The sequence below is a fragment of the Bidens hawaiensis genome, unplaced genomic scaffold (assembly GCF_021521415.1).
Source record: "Bidens hawaiensis isolate Kalapana, Puna unplaced genomic scaffold, B.hawaiensis_p1.1 tig00419426_1, whole genome shotgun sequence".
In the NCBI taxonomy this organism is placed as follows: Eukaryota; Viridiplantae; Streptophyta; class Magnoliopsida; order Asterales; family Asteraceae; genus Bidens; species Bidens hawaiensis.
Window position 1 is genome coordinate 179,551 of NW_027504856.1, and position 21,839 is coordinate 201,389.

Sequence of the window (21,839 nt, forward strand, 5' to 3'; positions counted from 1 at the left end):
TCAAACTGATGTGGTTCCTTCTCACGAGAATATCTTGTTTGCATTAACCTGGAGAACTCTCTGCACACACTAAAACACCAAACCTCGCATAAAATCAAACGAAGAAGAAGAAATAAAAACTAAAATTAAAATTAAACTTAGCTAGACTAACTAACTAAACCAGCACTTTGCGCGTTGATTCCCCGGCAGCGGCGCCATTTTGATCGATGTCGAAAGGTCAATCAAAAACATTTATAAAATACCTTCACTAGCTAGGCAAGTAAGGTGTCGAATCCACAGGGAATCAGTGGAAAGTGCTAATCAATTCTAATACTTAATTATTGATTGTACTAAGTGGACAAACGATGTCAAGCAGTTTAAAAGATTTTGATTTGTAAACAATGATTAAAAAAAAGCAACCAAACTCTAGGGTTCAGGTTTTAAAGCCAATTGGATAAATGATTAAACCTATGGAATTATACTCTTTGTTTGAAGCAATAAACCAAAAGACTAAATGTTTGACTATGATAATCGTTAAAACTTAATCCAATTGATTGACACAGATAAACAATGATCTATTTGATTGTAATCTTAGGCAATGATGAAATATTAGTTCTATGGTTAAAGATAACTAGGCCAATGACACTAAGAACTCAATCCTAATTGTTGATGACCAAAATCAATAACTGATAAACTGCAAATCTCATTAATTATCCAAAAGTATGTTCAAGCACACAAATAAGATCCAAAAATAAGGTTTAGAGTACCAACAATCCAATGAACAACTCAACCCTACACCCGGAGATGGTCACAAGTGATTTAGCCTTGCATCGTGGTCTTGAATAGCTTCTTTGATTCTTGAGTAGATGATACCATGGATGATTCGGGTGATTGAAAGGTGTTAAGATGGTGGAAGAAGCCTCCAAAAACGTCCAAGTATGTTATGATATCAACAATAGGCGGCCTAAGGTTGAACCGGCCTTAAATAGTTCCAAAAAACCTGAAAAATCGATTTTCTCCCGTCCAGAAGACCGTAGGCTACGGTCTCCCCACCGTAGGCTACGGTGGGGACCGTAGCTTACGGTGGCCCTTACTGCCTTACGGTGGCAGCCCCACCGTAGGCTACGGTGGGGCACCGTAGGCTATGGTGGCCTGTCACCCACCATTTTATTTCTCGCGTAACTTCTTCGTCCGAACTCCGATTTATGCCCCGTTTTCGTCCACGTCTTCGTCTTCACTTGCTCTATCATTCCATGCAATAAAATCTTCCTTTCCTTTCCATATCATGTGCTCCCATTTAGATCCTTTAAGCTCCGCACACCTGTAATTGCAAACACACACAAAGTAAACGTGTTTCCAGCATATAAACTCACAAAACAAGTGGTATAACTCATTTATTACACAATATTTCACCAACACATCAGTATTGAGGTTGCAAGACCCAAACATAGGTCAGAGGATGAAGGATGCAAGGAGCAAGTTTAATTAAAATACTGATTGGGATGTTCTCCCTTGGTTGCTAGATCCTGCATTGGGTGCTATTGATGTACCTCACACCCCAGGACATAGTGAAGAAGATGTTGATAAGGGTGAAGATAATGAGGATGTCGGAGGAAATAATGGTCCAAATGATGATGACAATCCAAATGATGGAGGTGATGGTGCTGGTAATGAGCCTGTCAATCACCCAATCGCCCATAAGGCTGAACATGTAGAGGATGTGGATCATAATGCTGCGATGAATGAATCTATTGATGATCCTGTTGGGGATGAGATGGTCCAATTTACGGGTGCTGGATCTGATATTCACATGGAGGATCCAATTGAAGTTACTAAACCTGTTGATGAACTTGGTGTTGGTCCTAGTGACATGGCAACTGAGCATATAGATGATGATGATTTTATAGCCAATGTGGTATCAAATGTCGCTGAAACTATTCAAAAAATCACTCCACCAGATTCACCAAACCCTGTTGATAACAATGATGACACTGGCTCTATTGATTCTGATCCTGTTAATGATGATATTCTCTCATCACCTGCCACAACAGAACCACTCAACTCAGAACCAGAACCAATTCAAGAGACACACTTTCCTTCACCACCTACCTCTCCTATTCAAGAACAAATCATCTCATACGCACCTGCCAAAACTGCTCAAGACACACATATCTCAATACCACCAACCTCTCCTTTCCAAGAAACACTACCTACTGCAACCATTCAAACTTCCCAACCCTTAACTACAGAACCTGAACCCTATAAACTACCCTCACCAGAAACCTCCTCACCCGAACCATTCGCAGAACCAGACTTTAAACTCATTCAGGAAACACCACCATCTAACCTAAACATTTATGACATCATTTCTGAAAATGCAGCATTAGAATTTGAGAACATTATGTTAAAAGAGAAAAATGCAGTACTGGAAATCAGAAATAAGGCACTTGAGACTGCACTGCAACAAGCTTTATTGAAAATTCAAACCCTGGAGCACTCTGAGGTTGAGAAGACCTTAGATGCACCAAAACAGGGGGAGAATATTGAAGATGCAAATGGCTTGATATTGATTGAAGATTCATATGCCAGTTCAAGTGATGAGGGTGCAGATGCTGGAACATTAAATGCCCTTGATATGATCAATAAAGAATATGTTGAAGGGGCACAGGAAGAGGGGGAGTCTGATAAAGAAGAAGAAAGCCCATAACAGATGGAGAAAATGAAGCAGAAAGGAAAAGGGATCGCTTTAACTGATGAAGATTTACATCCCAAGTCTACACAAATTTTGAAATCTGGAGATGAGATACTACAGAAAGATATTGTAATTGATCCAGATATTGCTGAAGTTGAATCAGTTCAAACTGTAATAAAAATGATAAATCAAGAGAGAGAAAGGGTGTTGGTTGAAGAGGAAGAGGAGGATATTGATCAAAAAGTGCTTGAAGCACTCATTGAGATAAAGAAGAAACAAGAGGAAGAAGAGAGAATGAGAAAGGAAGCTGATGAGGCTATAAGGGCTGCATTGGAGGCTTTAAAAGGAAAACAAACTGAAAAACAAACTCCTATTGCACAAACAGATGATGAGCCCAGCCTACACAGCCTGAGCCAGTGCCTGAAAAGTATGAACCTGAACCACCAAAAGGGCAAGAGCTCAGTATGGTACAAATAAATCAGGAAGAAGAAACAATAGAACTATTTTACAGTTCAGTGGTAAAGTTGGTAATAATGAAAACTCTTACAGACATCCTGAATCAACCTGAAGACATGCTCCTGATAATGTATCAGCTGCAAGAAAGGCTCAGAAGGATTTTATTAAGCTTAGCAGTGGTTTACAAACTGAGAATATACCAGAGCCTCGAGTAGAAGTAGTTGAGACAACATAACCAATAATCAAGGAGGTTGTTGATGATGAACAAGCATATAAGATTCGTGAACATATGGCAACTAAACCAATTATTAGTGAGCAAGAAACTGAGGCTGATGGGGGCTGAAAAGAAAGGAAACATCAGAATTAGAAACCCCCAAAGCCAAAAGACAAAAGTCAGTCTATAAATGAAGACAGAGCTCCAAGTTTGTGTTTAAAACACTCAGTACTCAATCTGAAGAACCAATGATTGAGGCTTACACAACTTGGATGAACATTTGGAAGATGAAGAGGATGAGGTAAGGACAGAGAAAAATGATGATAAAGAAAAGGAAGACAGAGCCTACCTCTTAAGCCTCAAGTATGATAAAAAAAATATCTTCAAAGATTGTCAAAGGAAAATGTGATGCAAGAGGCTGAATGATGGAGGAAAAGAGAATCAAAAAGAGAATTCTTGATAAAGGTTGGACACAAGCCTGCCTTTTTGAACCTACAATCATTTGACTCAATTGAAAAAATATACAAGAATGCTCTAGTAGATGATGTTGCAAATTTTGTAGAGAAGGTAAGCAAGAAGAAGGAGAAAGGAGAGAAGTTATTGAAAGAATCAGATAGCAGCAAAAAGAGAACAGAAAAGAAAGTCAGAGATGAGACAGAGTATGAAGTTTTGAAAAGCAAACACAAGGAAATAAAGTTTCTTCAACTCCATGGTTACAACTACAATTCTTTGGTCAATCTATCTCTTGATGAACTGGAAAAGAAAGTCTAGATGGTCAAAGATTCGTACAAGGAAAAGAAATGCTCTGAGGATTGCTTGAGAGAAAAGGAATTGAGAATGAGACTGGAGAAGGAGGGGGAAGATGAGGAAAAGAAGAAGGAAGAGGTCATACAATGGTTCCAAGATACACAAAGAGTACAAGCATTGAAGGACCTTGTGATGAACAAAGGAATGACTGAAGATCAATTCAACAGCATGCCTCAGAATCAACTGCTTGACATATACCATAGAGAGCAGAGACTATACATGGAAACACAAAGAAAGATCATGGAAGATAGAAGAAGAATGGAAGAAGAAGTACGAGCTGAAATGATGAGTGTCTTACACAAAAGGGGTGCTAATATGGGAAGATTGATGGTGCAGTCTGATAAGACCATCAAGAAATGGTTTGAAGAATCTGAGATTGAGGAAGCAAGGAAAAATCCCCAAGTTAGCACAAGCAGAACATTAATAAGGTCTGAGATTGTGAGGCCTGAGCCGTCAAGGAACTTGAACCTGCCCACACATCTCTACTTTGACAAAAGATCCAAGACATTAAGAGTGGTGACTGAAGATAATGAAGAAAGCTTGATAATCTTCAGAGATGATCTAAGAAGCTTTTCAAAGGAACAACTAAAGAAAATGGCTCAGTTAGATTTGTATGACAATCAAGATAGAAGCCAACCTGCAGGACAGCAGAGAAATGACCTCTCAAAATTCATAAAAGAACAATCTGAGAAGGGGTTCCCATTTCTCAAACAAAAGAGGAGAGAAGTACACAGCCAAGCTAAGAGAGAGAGAGAGAGAGATGAGACAAAAAAGGATCAATGAAGTTCACACCCTAGAACTCTCTCTGTTTTATTCAAAGAAAAGGAAGACTCATCAGGCAAGCAGCTCTAGTGGAAAAAGGAAAACTTTAAGAGAGTGCCTAGCCATGAGAAGAGAAATGATGGAGCCAAATTCGGTTGTGCAACAAAATGGAAGGATAGCCCATATCACATACAACCGAAACACAGACTCCATCTCACTAAGAAATGCATCAGGAGGAACGATTGTTGTAGTTTAGTATGATGAAGATCTTAACCTCATTCACATCCAAGACTTACAAGACATAATCAATGCAAATTTTCCTTTTGATTCCCTTGATACAGTGGAGCTTGACATGTTCAAGCAAAAGGCTGCCTTTGTGAAACTGAAAAAGGAAAAAGCTATTGAAAGGAGCCAAAGAAGAAGATAATCGGATGGAGCTTAGTGATGATCATCTTATTTTTGTTTTATCTTTGTATTTTGTTTTATGATTTGTAATTTGACATGTAAAAATTTGATATGTAATGCCCAAGTGGCAGAATTCCCTTATGTAATGAAATGACACTTTATGCTTAAATTGATTATCTTTAGAAGTTTGATACATGTGTAACTGTTTGCAGGTATGTTTTGGTGCATCTGAGCTTGTTCCAATCTAGGGGGAGATTGTTGAGTCGGATATTTGATAAGGAAGATTGGAATCTTCTCAACCTCCTTCAGAAATAAGGCTAAGTATGGACTTCGAGCAATCTTGGACTATCGAGCATGGTTTACTACCTCGAGCATGGTCTTCAGAACCATTTCTGGTGAATTCTTCTAAGTGTTGAAGGCTTCGAGCAAGCTACACTTCAACAAGCAAGAGTGTTCTTCTATCGAGTATGGATTGCCAATCGAACAAACAACTTGATCGTTCAAGTTTTAACCAAGTGATCCGAGCACATGGTGACAAGCATGGATGCAATAAGAAGATGTCATATGTTCCAAGCATGGACTTCGAGCATGGTTCAGTCCCCCGAGCAAGATTTACATCCGAGCATGCTAAAGATTGTTCAATAAGTCTCAAGACAGGATTGAAGGCATCAAGAAGAATGGGGTTGCTCGATGGACTAGTTCGAGCAAAGCATGGATTGGTCAAGAAGACTGAAGCTTGTTGGAGGAGAATATTTTCTCTGAAAATATTCTAAGTAAAGTATGCTCGAAGACACTCATCGAGCATACCTTGTATACTGAGTCTGCTCGAGCAAGATACACATCATGCTCGAAGACTCTTACACTTGTATTTGTATTTGTCTTTCATTATGTAATGATTAGGGATTCTAGAAGGAATGTCAGGGTCTATAAATAGCGTCCTAGGTTTCCATTTTAGGAGGATGCTGGCAAGGCACGTATTACGAGAAAACATTCAAAACGAATATTCTCTTTGTTTCCTCGTACCGCCGCCGCCGTCACGAAACCCTAGACATTCCATTTACTGTTTCATTGAATGATACATTTGATACAGTGAATCTTTGTCTTTGAATGTGTTCTTACTGAATATTATTTTATTGTTTAGTTTGTCATTATATCACACCTTCGTTCCCATCCATTGAATATCCTGATTCCGCCGGGATATTCGATAGGTCTTTGGGTTATTAGATCTGTATGTTTTGTCAACCTTCTTAGGTTTACACCAGATTAACGGTCCCCCAATACAAACTCGGGTAAATGTGTTGGTTGATAAAGTGATTAAATTTATAAAGAAAAATCATAGATTAGATGTCTGGATTCGCTACGGGGCTCATTTCCGTTTATTCAGTCTGGTTCAGAGAAAAACGCACACAATTCATCCAAATTGTCCGGATTTCTCACAAAAAGTTTGGTTTTACTTAATTAATCCAAAAATATGATTTTTGATCACTGTTGATGTTCTAATATTTCAACATGTTCGTTAATCCCAAACTCGTCGGTTTTTATCATAATTGAATTTGTTTAATCTTCCATTATGCACAATTAATTATTCGTTTATCATTAAACTGTGAAAATTAATAAACTTATCAATTAAAATATCTAGATTTTTATAAAAATATTTCTGGAATATTTACTGATTTATTAATTTAAAAACAAATCATTTTATATGTTATATTTAACCCGAAAATCATCCGTTTATTCCAAACTATTTCTGAAAAATCCAAAAATATTTCTGAGTGATCCAAATATCTCCCAAAACACCCTGTAAAATTTCTAGAACCTAACACTTTTTTCAAGTTACCTTTTTAAGCCAAAAACGACTATAAAAATTCGAATAAACGCGAATCCAGAAAGCATAGCTAGTTTATCCAAATGACCCCAAATTTTTTATGTGATCATATTATGCCATACCTGAGTTCTCCACAAAATTTCATATATTTTCAAGTATTTTAAGTATTTTTCCCAAATAAACATCCCCAATCAGTAATAAATTCGTCAAATATTCTCGGATGGTCAAACAATTACCAAATTTGGACAAGGACTCATTCATATGATCCCTCATGTCCCTGCAAATTTTAATAGGCTAACAACAAGCATGTCACAATCGAATCCTAAACAGCCCCTAAACGAGCAATTCGACATTACCTTTGCGGTTTTCGTTCGTTTCCGCTCTCTTACTCAATTTTCCAGGTCCTTGGTCTTATAAGTAATGTAACTACAGGTCCTATATAACAAAACCAAGCATGTATCATCAAGAGATCAGCCTTGAAACCTAGGGGTTCGGCTAGAGCTTTAAACCAAACTTTTGAACCGTAAAAACGCGATTTAAACCCCTTAATCCGTATTTATGGCCAAAAAACTTATCAAACCAGGTTCCTAACCATGTATATGATCAAATATGTTTTTGGTGGAAATTTTAGGGTTTTTGCATGGTTAGAAGTGATTTTTGGTAATCAAACTATGTTTATATGTAATTAAACATGATTAAACAAGTCCAAAGTTGATTAAAATGATGAAATTACCTTAAGGTTTGTAAGCTTTAGAGAGAATTCAGTTGCTAGAAGTCCAGAAAATGATGATAGCTCTTGTTAAAATATCTTAAGTATTATTAATATTATTAGAAAACTTAAGGTGGGGGATTTACTTTATTTGAGGCCGGAATAGGGTAGGCCCCCTTTTGGGCCTTATTTTGGCCCAATTTTCTCAATTTGCTTGCCCGAACGTGAAATGCCGAGTCAAAATTTATTTCGGGTTCGGTTTTTGGCGAGAAAATTATATCTGGTACGACAAATAGCGTAAAACGAGTGTTTTTCGGCCAATTTCATGTAAATTTAGAAAAACATACTTTTTGTTTGTAAGAATTGAGATTGCTTAGAACATCCTAAGTAAGTGTTTTGTAAGTCTTTTTCGGCTTAACGGATGATACAATGCTTGTTTCGTAACTATCTTTCGCGTTTAAGATGATAGCGGGTAGTTAAATGACCATGTTTTCGTTTAACTGGTTTCCTATTACACTAAGGCCATAATACTAATATGTTAGCATATAAGAAACGTATATCACTCATAGATGGCCACCCGAGATATCTGGGTCATAAACAAACCCGTTTAGTTATTCGTTTGCTCAATACGTAATACGCGGTTAATCGCTTATTCAGCATGTGAATACTGAAGTGTATCCGGTTTTATAAAACTTTGTTCTTTTCATGTAATTTTGCAGTTTAGATTTGCTAACCATCAATCTTCTTAATAAATTGAATGCTATCCAAAAAGAAAAAAAAAATTGTTTTCGCAATAAGTATTGAAAAATAACATATCTTTATGAATTTTATATCCAAATATAACGGTTGGTTGTAACGATCTCTTATGTTTTTTCACATATGTTTTGTGTTGGTCATCTAGAATTATTAAGCTTGAAGATAATTTTGCTGGATGACTTGCTTATGGATGAATAGGCTGAAGTCTGACAGGCTAGATGAAAGCTTATGAAGGTCAAGGCCCAAGGCCCACACCGATGACATAAAAGGAGTATTAAATGCACGGGTTATTTTGATCCTAGAATCTTGATCATCTCGCTCTCACTCTCTCAAAACTAGGGTTCACTTAAGTTATGAGATTATAGCCAATTAGTAGTGTTCTTGATTGACAGATCGTTTCGTTGATTTATATTTGATTAGTAGTCTTGATTCGTGTGTTACATATTTTATTGGATTGTTGATTGAAGTGTGACTAATAAAGGTTGATATGTGTTTCTGACAACAAGAATCAATGGTAAATTCATATACAAACAATAGTGTTTTGTCGGATGTTTGTCGAAAACTAGAGTACGTTTTTACCGATCATACTTGATTGGATGCAACTCGAGTCGGCCATTATGTCGATTATCAGAAACTTATGGGTTACTATAATTTAACATAAAATGTTTTGTATATGTTGAAAATCATTTATAGGATACGATGTATGGACGATAATATGAACTTGAGAATTGAGATGGTGGAAAATGTAGATAACAATGCACGTGATTGGTATTCTAATTCGTCAAGCAAAAGCAAAAGCAAAAGCCACTACATCTTCTTTCTCGATTTACTTACTTACTTTTTTATTAATCTTTTATTTTACTGCATATGTATGATCCGAATAATAATTCAATAAAAGTGATGTTATTCATTATTTACGAGTTGTGGAAAGTTAAAGCATTTAGTCTCAACGGACCTGACATATGAAACTTATTTTTATTAACGTGACATTTTGAGCATTAGCTAATAGAAGCAGCTTTTAGCTCGAATTGAAAAAATTACGTGGCATAAGTTGGTTAATATGGTTTTAGGTTGAACACTACAAAACAAAGGAGTGTCACCCAGCAGTTGTATCGGTTGGGGCTACTAACCAAAATTTGTTAGAAATATGATCATTGGTAATCATCAGATATGTATCATTGAGGGATCACGAAGCTTGTTGTTAGCGATAGATCGCCGTTGTTCGTAGACGGATATTTTCCCATATATTACCGACCATGCATTTAATTTTTAAGAATTATGTAGATACTTACAGAAACCATCTACTCGTGATACTTATTTATTTAGTAATGTAAATTTCTCAGCAACCGTGTTTGTATTCTATTAGCAATTACCAGTTCATATAGTTTTTATGGGTTGAATCTAGTACAAATGAAATTAACCTACTAAACATATAAATAACTTGAGTAATTATTATTACTCTACAATTATGAACTTGAATAATTACACTATAAAAAAATGAAGTAAAGGAAAATATCTACTCTATTTCAAAATAAATTTAGCCTATCAATTTAACCCCAATTCAACCATTTTTAACACAAAATTTCGCTCTTTCGTCTAATTCTCTTTTCAACAATCGCTTAAAATAATCAAGTCTACAAATGGCGTTGAATGAACGCCCGAATTCCTAGACCGACAATGGTGAGATTGCTTTGGCAATGGCTTGGATGCAAACATGCACGTGACGTGCGGATCACAACAACGCACAACAGCAAAACAACATTTGAACAGTAGTTCATGGGGTTTTTCAAAATCATTTTGGTCGTTCTGGTCATACAAATCATCTAAGTTTGGTCAAACTTTAGGGATCTGAAAACCAAGGTTATGATATTCACCAATGTACATAGCCGTACATGCCGAGTGGCTCTGATGCCGATGCAAATTTTGAGGGACATCGTAAGTTCCAAAACCAGGTGATGAATAGAGGTTTCACTCACGTCGTAGTGTGGGATGTTATTAAACATCATTCCATATTTCATGCTCCAGTCGTGGCTCGATCCGGTTTCTGACTCCGACAACGAATCCAATGTGGCTGAATAATTTTATATTTAAGGAATTTAGTATTTTAATTTATGTTTTATTTATTTTTATCATTGATCTAGTTTTTCTAATTCTGAATTTTATGTTATCTTAGTTTTAATTAATTATTTTATATTATGCTTTTTATTAGAAAATAAGTCTATTACTATAATTAAATAAAAAATGGTTGAAAGATAGATCGGGTAAAAAATGGATTGGGGTGACCATTGCAAGTGTTTATGGGCGGTTATGGGCAGATGACGTTGCATCAACGTTGAAGAGAGAGAACGTTAAGGGTGGAGTGAGGTTGGATGACCAAACCTGCCACTCTAATAAGGACTCTAATGTTAACCTAATTACTTAGTTATTTGTACGTGACTCATGTTAAAAGTTCTTTTTATTCGACCTGTTTGTATACGCTGTCATACGGACCATGTGACAGCATGTTTATATTTATGGAGAAAATTGAGACGAAGAATTCAAAATTCTTCCATTTCTTTTGGTATAAGCATATTGAGTAGCGATGCAGCAAGGTGTGGGGACTATTGCTAGCTAGCTGGTTATGAACGGATGGAATCAATTATTTAAACGTAATATAATATATTATATGTGTTTGTGTATAAAAGGGTGGTGGTGTGGTTGGAGTTGATCATATTTGGCCAACAAGATTCAGCCATGGGGGTTGGACCATTGTTGACCCTTGTTGTTTTGAGCCTATGTTTGGTTGATGGACTCGACCATGAGAATGCTCATAATGTTAAAGTTTCGAACGAATTAAATGTGGACGGGAAAAACACAACTTCATTGGAGATTGCTTTGTCCGGAAGCAAAATGGCAAACAACAATGGTGATGGTGGTGGTGATAAGAAAACGCATGATGGTGGTAGTGGGAGAGGTGGCGGTGGAGGTGGCGGCGGTGGAAGCGGAGGTGGTGGTGGTGGGGGCGGTGGCGGTGGTGGAGGGAATGGAAAAGGTAGCAGAAATCAGAAAAAGCATGACGGAGGTCGTGGGAGGGGTAGGGGTGGTGGTGGCGGCGACATTGGTAAAGGAGGTGATGGTGGTGGTGGTGGCGGGGGCGGGAATGGAAGAAGTGGCGGAAATCCGAAAAATCATGGAGGTAGTGGGAGTGGTGGTGGTGGTGGCGGTGGCGGTGGCAGTGGGGGGAGGAATGGAAGAAGTGGAAATAATAGAAAGCATAATGGTGGAAATGGAATGGGTGGTGGCGGTGGTGGCGGTGGCGGCGGAGGTGGTGGCGGCAGTGGCGGAGGTGGCGGAGGTGACAGAAATGGAAAAGGCGAAGGTTATGGATAGGGAGGTGGCGGTGGCGGTGGCGGTGGCGGTGGAGGTGGAGGTGGAGGTAGAGGATGGGGTTGGGGCAGTGGTGGTGGAGGCGGCCATAGTTGTTGGATTTGGGGATGTGGTGGAGCACATTGACCGGCTAAAATATAAAAATGAAGTGTGTTGATCTTTGGATAGAAAGCTTACTTTGGGCTAATAATTTTTTAGTTCTTATATACTGGTGTGTGCCTTATAGCAATAACGGTTTTGCAACAAGTTTTAAGAATCTTCTGGTGATACTTTGATTCCTACTATGATTTTACGTTATATATGTTTGTGTTGTGAGAGTATTTCTATTCTATTTCCTATCATTTTTAATTAAATAATAATTTTTATATTTTTTTTATTGTCTTCTTTTTTCTTTACTTACAACCAGTTTTAACAAATATTAAAAAATTATACAAAGATATAAACAATGAAAACTCAAATTTAACTTTCTCGTATATATTTTCTTAATTCTCTACTTATAACCACTCCAATATTTTATAATTTGCAAAACCCTCACATATTTGAAGAGCATAGATTGTGAATGCTTTAACGTCCAACCCATATAGCACTTCAAACTTAAAAACATTAATGTCTAATATTGAGTTGTTTATGAGATTTTGAAGGCACAATAATTGTACAACTAGTAAAAATAAAAAACAAAATTACTAATAGAACTATAATTGTTAAAAATATAAACAAAACAAAACGAAATTACTATAATCTAACTAATATATTAATTACCATATACAAAAAAATAGACCGTCAAAATTCTGATATCTCTGACTCACATAAGTGTCAACTGTCAAGTGTCATTGCGTTACAATGTTACATCTATATTTTCTGCTTCCTTATCCAATTTCAAGCCCGTTTTTGATAGAAAAGTAGAGATGCGTGGTTATGAGTTACATCGGGTCGGAAACTTTGAATATCATTAAACCCGAATAATAAAATCTACAAAACAAAACTTTCTTTCCACCTCGTGTAAGCTTCTTCTTAGGTGGTGGCCCACACAAGGACCAATAATTACAATTTACAAATAATGCCCTATTTATAGCATCTTAAGCCTTATTCCCGAAGCAAGCCGCCCCTTAGACAAAGAACCATAGAGTCTCCACTACTGTCGCCTAAGCATGTAAGAAAACTTTTAGTTTCACTGTGCTCTGCGCCGATAATAAGAAATGTCGTCCGAGAGCATGACGACACTGCCAATGCCGCTATATATCTAGATCGTTTAATGAATGTTATTATTCTCATATTAGACCCAACAAATTTTTATAGATAACTACATAAGTGTATGCTTTATACAAGTAAACAATAACAAAATAAACCATTGAGTTATGATAAAAACTAAATCCAGTCAAACTACATAAAAAGGCCCATCTTAATATCACCTTACAAAGAAGCAGCAGCTCCTTGTTGTGCAACATTATAAAACGAACTCATGGTCGTGATACCAAGCGCAACACCATATAATGATGCTCGTGATGACTTCAAAATCTTAACTTCAACATAGTCACCGACTTTTGGAACCCGGTCACCATCATGACCCACCATATCAGTAACCGGTAAACTACTAAAAATGACCCTGTGACCCCTGTCACTCTTTCCAATGAGCTCGGTTTCAGGTGCTCTCTTATTCGGGCCTTCAACTAGCACCAGATGAACTGACCCAATTTGGGAGTCAAAGCATTGACCCGTTGACTCACGAAACGCTTCAATAAGTTCGGTCAACCGTCTTTGTTTTACCTCCTCGGGAACGTTATCGGTATAGTTTCTGTGAGCGTGTGTTTTCTCCCTCATGCTATATGCAAACATGTATGCCATGTCATAACCGACCGCTTTTACAAGAGTCAATGTGTCTTTGTGTTCCTCCTCAGTTTCGTCGCAAAAACCTGTCGAATAGAATCAGGCCGGTTACAAAATAATATTATAGAAAATATTTGACATGGGGTGTTCACGGTCTAGTTCAGCCGGTTTTAATGGAAAGTTTATGCTAAACCGCTATATATGGTTTTGAAAATCAGATATCCAAACCGGCTGTGTCATTAGACGAGCCAAACTGGCCATAATGATCCGGTTTGGTGGTTTGGACTGGTTTTTTATTTTCTAAAAGTTAAAATAATAAAAACTAGATGTCCCCCCCCCCCCCGAGCGTTGCGTGGGAACTCAGAAGCAGACTCAAATATTAATGCGCGTATATAGAAACACATTGTGACGACTATCACTTCGACCCAACTAAAGAAAGTTTATCTTAAGGTATCAATGCGGTATTGGCACTCATTATATAGCTTACGATACAAAAAAAATACCCTATGGCGAATACAACTTCGTTTTCAACGAAACTTATATACTTTATTATGAATAAAAAACTCCGTTTTTTAACGGTGTGACATAATAAAAAATAAACATGTTGTAATGTCATACTAAAAAATTTTAGAAATATCGTATGTTAAACGTTATAAAATAATTAATTATTTAAACATATAAATAATGACAAAAAACTATGCATGTGAGAAGAAAAACAAATATTATCGTACGAGTTAAAACTATGAAAACTTTTGAGAGGCTTAAGTGCAAAGTAAAGAAAGCTTAGCAAAAAAACAAAGAATGCTAGGGCTCAAATTAAAATAGCTTAAAGCTTGAATAAATGGGCTAAGTTGAAAAACTTTATAACTCAATGGACTAAAGTTAAAAGCTCTATAGTTAACTGTAGCAAATAGATTTGCTTTTATATATAGTATAATGGTCAATGAATATAAAACATATACAAAACTGTATATTAGAAAGAAAAAAAAAGACGATAAAGGTTTAATGGCCTATTTAATTCACACGGTATGTTCCAAGTTCCAAACTGTGGACAAAACCATTAAACCCAGTTTTTCAAACCATAAACCGTGGACGAAACCACATAAATCTCAAGCTAGCTCAAACCAAACCAAAAAACTAGTCAATTTTTAAAACTATTGGATATTTGAAAACGGCTCAGTTTAAATTTTTGAGAAAACATATAACCAAACCTTCGGTTTGGGTTCTGTTATGCCTGTTACTTCGATTACAGGTCAGTTTGAGTCGGCTTTTAGCTCAAACCAAATCTAAAACCAATAATTCGGTTTTGGGTTCTAAAAACTGTTGAATATTTGAAAACCGTTCAGTGTCAATTTCTAAAGAAACATAAAGAAGCCAGCCCGCCGGTTTGGTGTTCGTTTCGGTTATACCGGCTTTGTTATGTCGGATGTTCGAGTACGGGTCAATTTTTGCTCAAACCGATAATTCAGTTTTTGGGTTAAAAAAAAAAACTTCTTTTTTTGTGTTGGGTTTGATTATTTTGGTTATTTAAGTTAACAATTATGCACACCTCAAATTTCAACAGTTTATGAATACCCTAATTTGACCTATAACTAAAATAACCAGATTCAGAATCACTTTAACCAAACACTACAAACTCATCATATAATGCTAATGCTAATGCAAATGCAAAACAAAATCTTACCGCATATGAAATCACTGGTTAACCCAACATCTGGAATAATACTCCGAATCTTGTTCACAAGTTCCAAATACGCCTCTCGCGTATACCCCCGTCTCATTCTTTCAAGCATATTACTATTCCCGGATTGTGCAGGCAAATGAATATTCTTACAAACATTATATCTATCTCTCATTACATACAACAACTCATCTGGAAAATCTTTTGGGTGCGGTGACGTGTACCTAAATCTTATTTCAGGGAACTCAACCGAAAGCCTATCTAACAAATCAGCAAACCGCAACCCAACTGTTTTCACTTTACATTTACTCGAAAACCCGTCACTTAATTTCCAATTAACGTTCGGTTCAAGTTCACGTTCATGTTCATCGTCATATGTATTGTTGTAACTGTTGACATTTTGACCAAGAAGCGTGACCTCTTTGACTCCTTCCTTTTCAAGCTCTTTGACTTCTTTGACTATCGACTCAACGGGTCGAGACCGCTCTCGTCCTCGAGTAAATGGGACGATGCAAAACGAACACATATTATTACACCCACGCATCACCGACACAAAAGCCGAAATCGAATTTTTAGATATCCGAACCGGGCTGATGTCAGCATACGTTTCTTCTAGTGAGAGAAGTGTGTTAATCCCCTTTTGACCATTGTCGACTTCTTGTAACAGACGTGGTAAATCACGATATGCGTCAGGTCCACAAACAACATCGACCATTTTGTCTGAATCTAGGATCTTGTCTTTTAACCGCTCAGCCATACAACCTAGTACAACTACCTTTGGAGGGTGTAACGAGTGGGCCCGCCCCGTGGCGACATTGCTTTTCCAGTGTCGTTTCAAGAACCAAAAGTAGTTAAGTCGTTGCCAAACACGTTGTTCGGCATTATCGCGAATAGCGCATGTGTTGATGAATATTATCTCAGCGTTCTCGGGGTCGGTTACAATTTCATCGTATCCGGCTTGTTTCATAACCGATAAGACGATTTCCATGTCATTAACATTCATTTGGCATCCGTAGGTTTCTTGATATATACGACCTTTTGGAAGGACCTCAAAAGATGAGAAATCACTAGAAAGTAATAACTTTAGTTAATTAACTAAAAATCTTGTATAAGAAAGCTAGTTATTGAGATAAATGTAAGTTCACTAAACAATCAAGATTATCTTATTTTGGTCATATAAATCAAAATAACCATTTTGTTCATACAAATATTCATCCAAAAAAATCACATATAACAAGACTCTACACATACACGCACATATAAAAAATTTTTTGAAAGGCACATACAAACACATATACATATAGCTATCTTGAGTAAAGTGAATATGGTATTGTAAAGCACCTAATTTTAGATGCGAAACCCTTCAAAACTACATCGCTTTGACTTTAAAAATTAAACCCTAAAAAAACAAAACCAAAACCCACAATTTATTTTCATTGCTTTTTTTAGTGAATCACGCCTCTTAGGTTTTTTCCAATTTCTTTCCCCAACTTCAACAGTCCATGATGCGATGGCAAGCAGCTTTAGAAAGGAAAGGTTTAAGGATTAGTCGCTCTAAGACCGAGTATCTCTATTGTGATTTTGACAGGGTAAACGATGTTGAGGATATCCAGATCACCATCGAAGATCAAGTGGTTCCGCAGGTAACGAAGTTCAAGTATCTAGGATCGTTTGTCCAGAGTGATGGGGAAATAGATAGTGGCGTGGCCCACCGTGTCCAAATGGAGGGTAGCTATAGAAGTTTTGTGCGACAGGAGATTCCCAACTAGTCTAAAGGGTAAATTTTATAGGGTTGCAGTTAGACCTACGATGTTATATGGAACAGATTGTTGGACTATTAAGAAGTCACATGCGCATAAGCTAGAGGTAGCAAAGATGAGAATGCTAAGGTGGATGTTTGGGCACACAAGATTTGGACCGAATAAGAAATGATGTTTTTCGAGAGAGATTAGCGCTGTGTTCCAGAGTTACACTTAAGGAAGGAAAGGAAAAGAAATGGATGGAAAGATGTAGGTGGGTGTGTTCCCAAGATTTTTTTTTGGATAGAAAGGAATGGAAAGTTAAAAACTTAGTGTTCCCAAGTTTCATTTAAGGGGAGAAAGGAAAGGAAAGTAGGGGAAAATGTGAGGTTTTTGTGTTGAACTTGGTGTTTATTTTACTTGGTCCCATGCATATGGGTTTTAGAGTCGGGGGGGTCCCTCTGGAAGCAACCTCTCTATTCCTTGGGATGGAGGTACGGTTTGCCTACATCCCACCCTCCCCAGACCCTGTTAACAGCTTCGCTATTGATGGGATTTTTACTGGTACGGTTGTTTGTTGGTTTGTTTGTTTCAACGAGCTTGTTCTCACCGGGTTCACGTTTTTACTTTTTGGTTGTTCAAATTCCTTACATTTTTTTAACTCTTATTGTCATGACAGGCCAAAATTTATGATGTACCATAACATGAAACGGGCTAAGAAGACATAAATAAATATATAAAACAAAAGAAGTGATGTTGAAGAAAAGCAAGAAACATAGTTTCAAAACTAGGTTGTTTTAAGGGAGGGTTTCACATCTATGCTTAGATGTGGTACAGCACCAGATGCACTCTCCCTGTATATATGAATACATTTTACACTAACTAAGAAATCATGAATTCTAATGTCAAATGTTTCAATAAAGAAATAAATGTTGGGAGATTGGAGCGACTTACTGAGTATGAGTATCAGAAGAAGAAGCGGTGAGGGTGTTAGGTTGAGCTTGAGCTTGAGCTTGGTGAATCCTGGTCCTGATATGTGAGAACTTTCGGGAGAAATGGAGGGGGCGTTTCGGCGGGAGGAGGAGGAGGCGGTGGTAACTGATGCGGATTGCAGAGTGAGTGGCCGCCATGACAACAAGGAGGAGGTTTGGAATTGGATAATGAGAGACGATGATAATGGATGAAAGCCCTCCTGCTGCAGCCTTGGATATGTGTTGATTAGGGACAGAAAATGCAGATGCCCAAATTTACCCTTTGGTACCCATCTCTAATGTGGATGGCCCCAACACGGTAATTTTCATTAAATTAAGTTTTAAAACTGTTTTTAATTAGCTCGTGTATTTTTGTTTTTTTTTTTTTTTTTCAAATTAAATCTTTAGTCCTTTAAAGGTACGTTTGGTGTGTAGAGTTTCAGGCTTTTAATAAAAATATCTTACTCAACAAGAAGCTTTTTTGGTTAAAAAAGCTTGAATCTTTTAAGTTAAGAGAAAGAGTTCTCTATTTGAACGCTCCTACCATTACGTTTGAAAAAAAAACAAAGGCTTTTAGCAAAGTTTTACAAGTTTGTTACTTGAATTTCCATTAGTTTTTATTTCCATCAGTTTTTATTAATATATATAATAATTAAACGTTCAATACATATTCAAAACCAACTACTCCACAACTTTTTAAGATATCATAACTTTTTTACATGTTAATATTTTTTCAAAAATAATTGCATTATAAAAACAAAAATAAGGGCAATATAGTCTAACAAGTTTGACTTATCAATTTCTCATACTTCTGGTCAGAACCGATGTTCGGTCCAGAAGACTTTATTTTCGTAACGAGATTTTAAGGCTACTGACCAAAACCCGACTTCTGATTCTCTGTTCGGATTCTGGTCAGTACCGACTCGCTTAAATGTTTAATTTAACATAACCGGAGTTCTAGACGTCCGTTTGGATTGATTCCAGCGGCAAGGAGCTTGGTTTTTCTCATATTTTCTTATCTCAAAGTTTCAGGTTCATTTGGTTTATTTCATTCGATGCATTAGAAGACGATCTATTTAATTCTTAACTCGTTTATCATTATTATTATTCATTTGGCTTCGACTTAAGGTGAGTTTGATCATTCCACTTTTATTTACTGTTTTCAAACGTTTTGGGGACATATGCGTACCTATTCATATTTTCTATCATATATACACACACACACACACACAAACTCGCAAACATAATTATTGTGTGTATATCAATTAAATGCTATTTGTTATTTGCTTATATGTTTACATTCTATCATGTTTCGGAGAGGTCCATTTGAAGTCTAGCATGTCAGTATGATCATACGCCGTCTTAGTAACATGAGCCCGATTCGCTTGGCAATGGTAAACCAACAATCTCAGTCAGTCATGTAGCCAATGCCCATTCGCATGGCAACGGTTAAATGGCACACTAGCATGTCTATGGTTTTTTTTTGTGGTTTGATTGATTATTACTCACATATGTCTGTTTGCGCATTTAGCATTTATCATATATTATATATATACACTATTATTATTTTCATGAAAATTGGTGATCATCTCACTCAACATATGTTGTTGACAACGGTTAAATGGCACACTAGCATGTCTATGGTTTTTTTTGTGGTTTGATTGATTATTACTCACATATGTCTGTTTGCGCATCTAGTATTTATCATATATTATATATACATACACTATTATTATTTTCATGAAAATTGGTGATCATCTCACTCAACATGTGTTGTTGACAAACTCTATTTCAGTTCTTACAAATATGCAGGTTTCCATTTGAATTGAAGTTTGAAGTGATGGACATCTAGAAAAGACCGTAGGTGTATCATTTCGAATTTTCCAAACCCGTATTCGTTTATATTTAACCCGACCCGGAAATAATTTGGATCTTTATTATTAATCAAAAATCAAATAATTATAACTATTTAAGTTCCTTCATGTTCACTTTAGGCCCTTACACTTTAGAGAATGTTTAAATACTTATTTATATCATAACAAGTTCAAAAATTGATCAATACATAAACTTTAAGGGCCAAAATCATCAAAAATCAAACTTCCACCCATGGTGGCCGGAGCACCACGTGATGGGAGGCACCTAGGCTGCCGCGCGGCACCATGGAAGTGCTGCACAGGTTTGTTAATCAATATCGTTTTCCTAACTCGTTTTTGGTATAAAATCATTATTTTAAGCATAATCGAGAGAATTAAGGACCAAGTAAACATATTATAACTAAGATACAAGTCCAAGTTCGTTTCCTCCTGCCCAAGATCAAATCTTTATGAATATTTCGATGATTCTTTCATTTAAATCATATATTCTTACTTAATCGAGTAAAAGCCCATAATTAGTTCGTTTTTGCTTTTCCTATATAAACAACACCTAAACCTCTGTCATAAACCTTTACTTAAATTTTCTTAGTTAATTAGTTTATATCGATTGTTTGTTAAATCATTTGTTCACACAAGAAAATCAAATTCAATCAAAATTATTATGTTTAATTAATACTTGCCAATTCTTTTTAGCTCAAACTGAAACACCTTTTGTGTATTTATTTTAAGTTTATGAGAAGCTCACATGGTAAAACATGATTGCAACATCCATTTGTGTATTTATTATAAGTTTATAAGAAGCTAACATGGTATAACATGATTACAACATCCTTGATATTTTAACACTAGAGATGGTTGAAGGTTGGGTTGGCCAGGTTGTGCTACAATATATATATATGAAAGGTAAATGCTTCATATTTTGTGTTTATTTATTCGCCTGACACCTCTGATTGCACAAGAGCTTAACTATTAAAATAATAACCATGTTTTTTGGTCACCAATAATTTCGTTGGAGAATATGATTCAATTAAGTTTGCATAAATACAAACGAGTCATTTTTATACAAAAGTTTGCATAGGTTTAAAGATCCCTAACACTTTAGTATCCATTGGCATTCAGGCCAGTTATACTTGTGGATCTTTACATATGTGGATAAAGGGTAGGCATACCCCACCACACTTAGCATCATGCCCCCGTCTAATTGAGCCAATCCATATGGCTGTGTGGGATTGACTATGTGTACATAATTAGTATGCCGGCCTATAGGGCCGCTAATTGTTTTGAGTACGAGCTAAAAGTTTACATAAAATGTTTTGGTGTCAAGGTATTCACCGGCATGTGTTGCTGACGTATTTTTTTAAACTATTTTACATGTAGTAAGAAATAGAGGATAAAAGGTGGTGGCTTAGTCATTAGATGATCTGATAGCTCGGATGTTTTAATATTGTAAGCAGATGTGAATTAATGCTTAAGTTTTTGTATCCATGCCGGGTATTTAAATCCTGGGTTTAAATATAAAATACTTTATTAAACCAAGACTTCAGCTCCGCATACAACAATGATATATTGACAAAATAGGTACCAATGTCAGTCACACGCGAGGCCTAGGGAGTCGGGTATGACATTATGTTTATTTTTAAAAACATTTTTTGAAACCTCTTTGTTTTAATAAAACCCATTTTAGTTTAGTATTTTTTTTTTGTTTATTTCTGGACAAAATTTTTAAAAGTTGGGATTACTTTGACATCCGTCAATTTCTGAACCCGAATACCCAAATCG

The 21,839-nt window shown here is 36.4% G+C and overlaps 1 protein-coding gene and 1 pseudogene across 1 annotated transcript; both read right to left on the reverse strand.

Annotated features, from left to right (window-relative positions):
• Positions 1 to 21,839, reverse strand: part of LOC143608736 (uncharacterized) — an 82,120-nt pseudogene that overhangs the window by 51,753 nt on the left and 8,528 nt on the right.
• Positions 13,382 to 16,537, reverse strand: LOC143608740 (CDK5RAP1-like protein). Its single transcript, XM_077083692.1, has 2 exons — positions 15,480 to 16,537; positions 13,382 to 13,881 (listed from the first exon to the last, which is right to left on the reverse strand). The coding sequence occupies exons 1-2, from the start codon at positions 16,477 to 16,479 to the stop codon at positions 13,382 to 13,384; spliced, it is 1,500 nt and encodes a 499-aa protein (XP_076939807.1). The 5' UTR covers positions 16,480 to 16,537.

Excerpts from the sequence above, each read along its gene's own strand:
- LOC143608740 (XM_077083692.1), bottom strand. The coding sequence starts at position 16,479 with ATGAATGTTAATGACATGGAAATCGTCTTATCGGTTATGAAACAAGCC. Across the intron at positions 13,882-15,479 it reads AACCAGTGATTTCATATGCG|GTTTTTGCGACGAAACTGAG; the intron begins GTAAGATTTTGT and ends TCTATTCGACAG.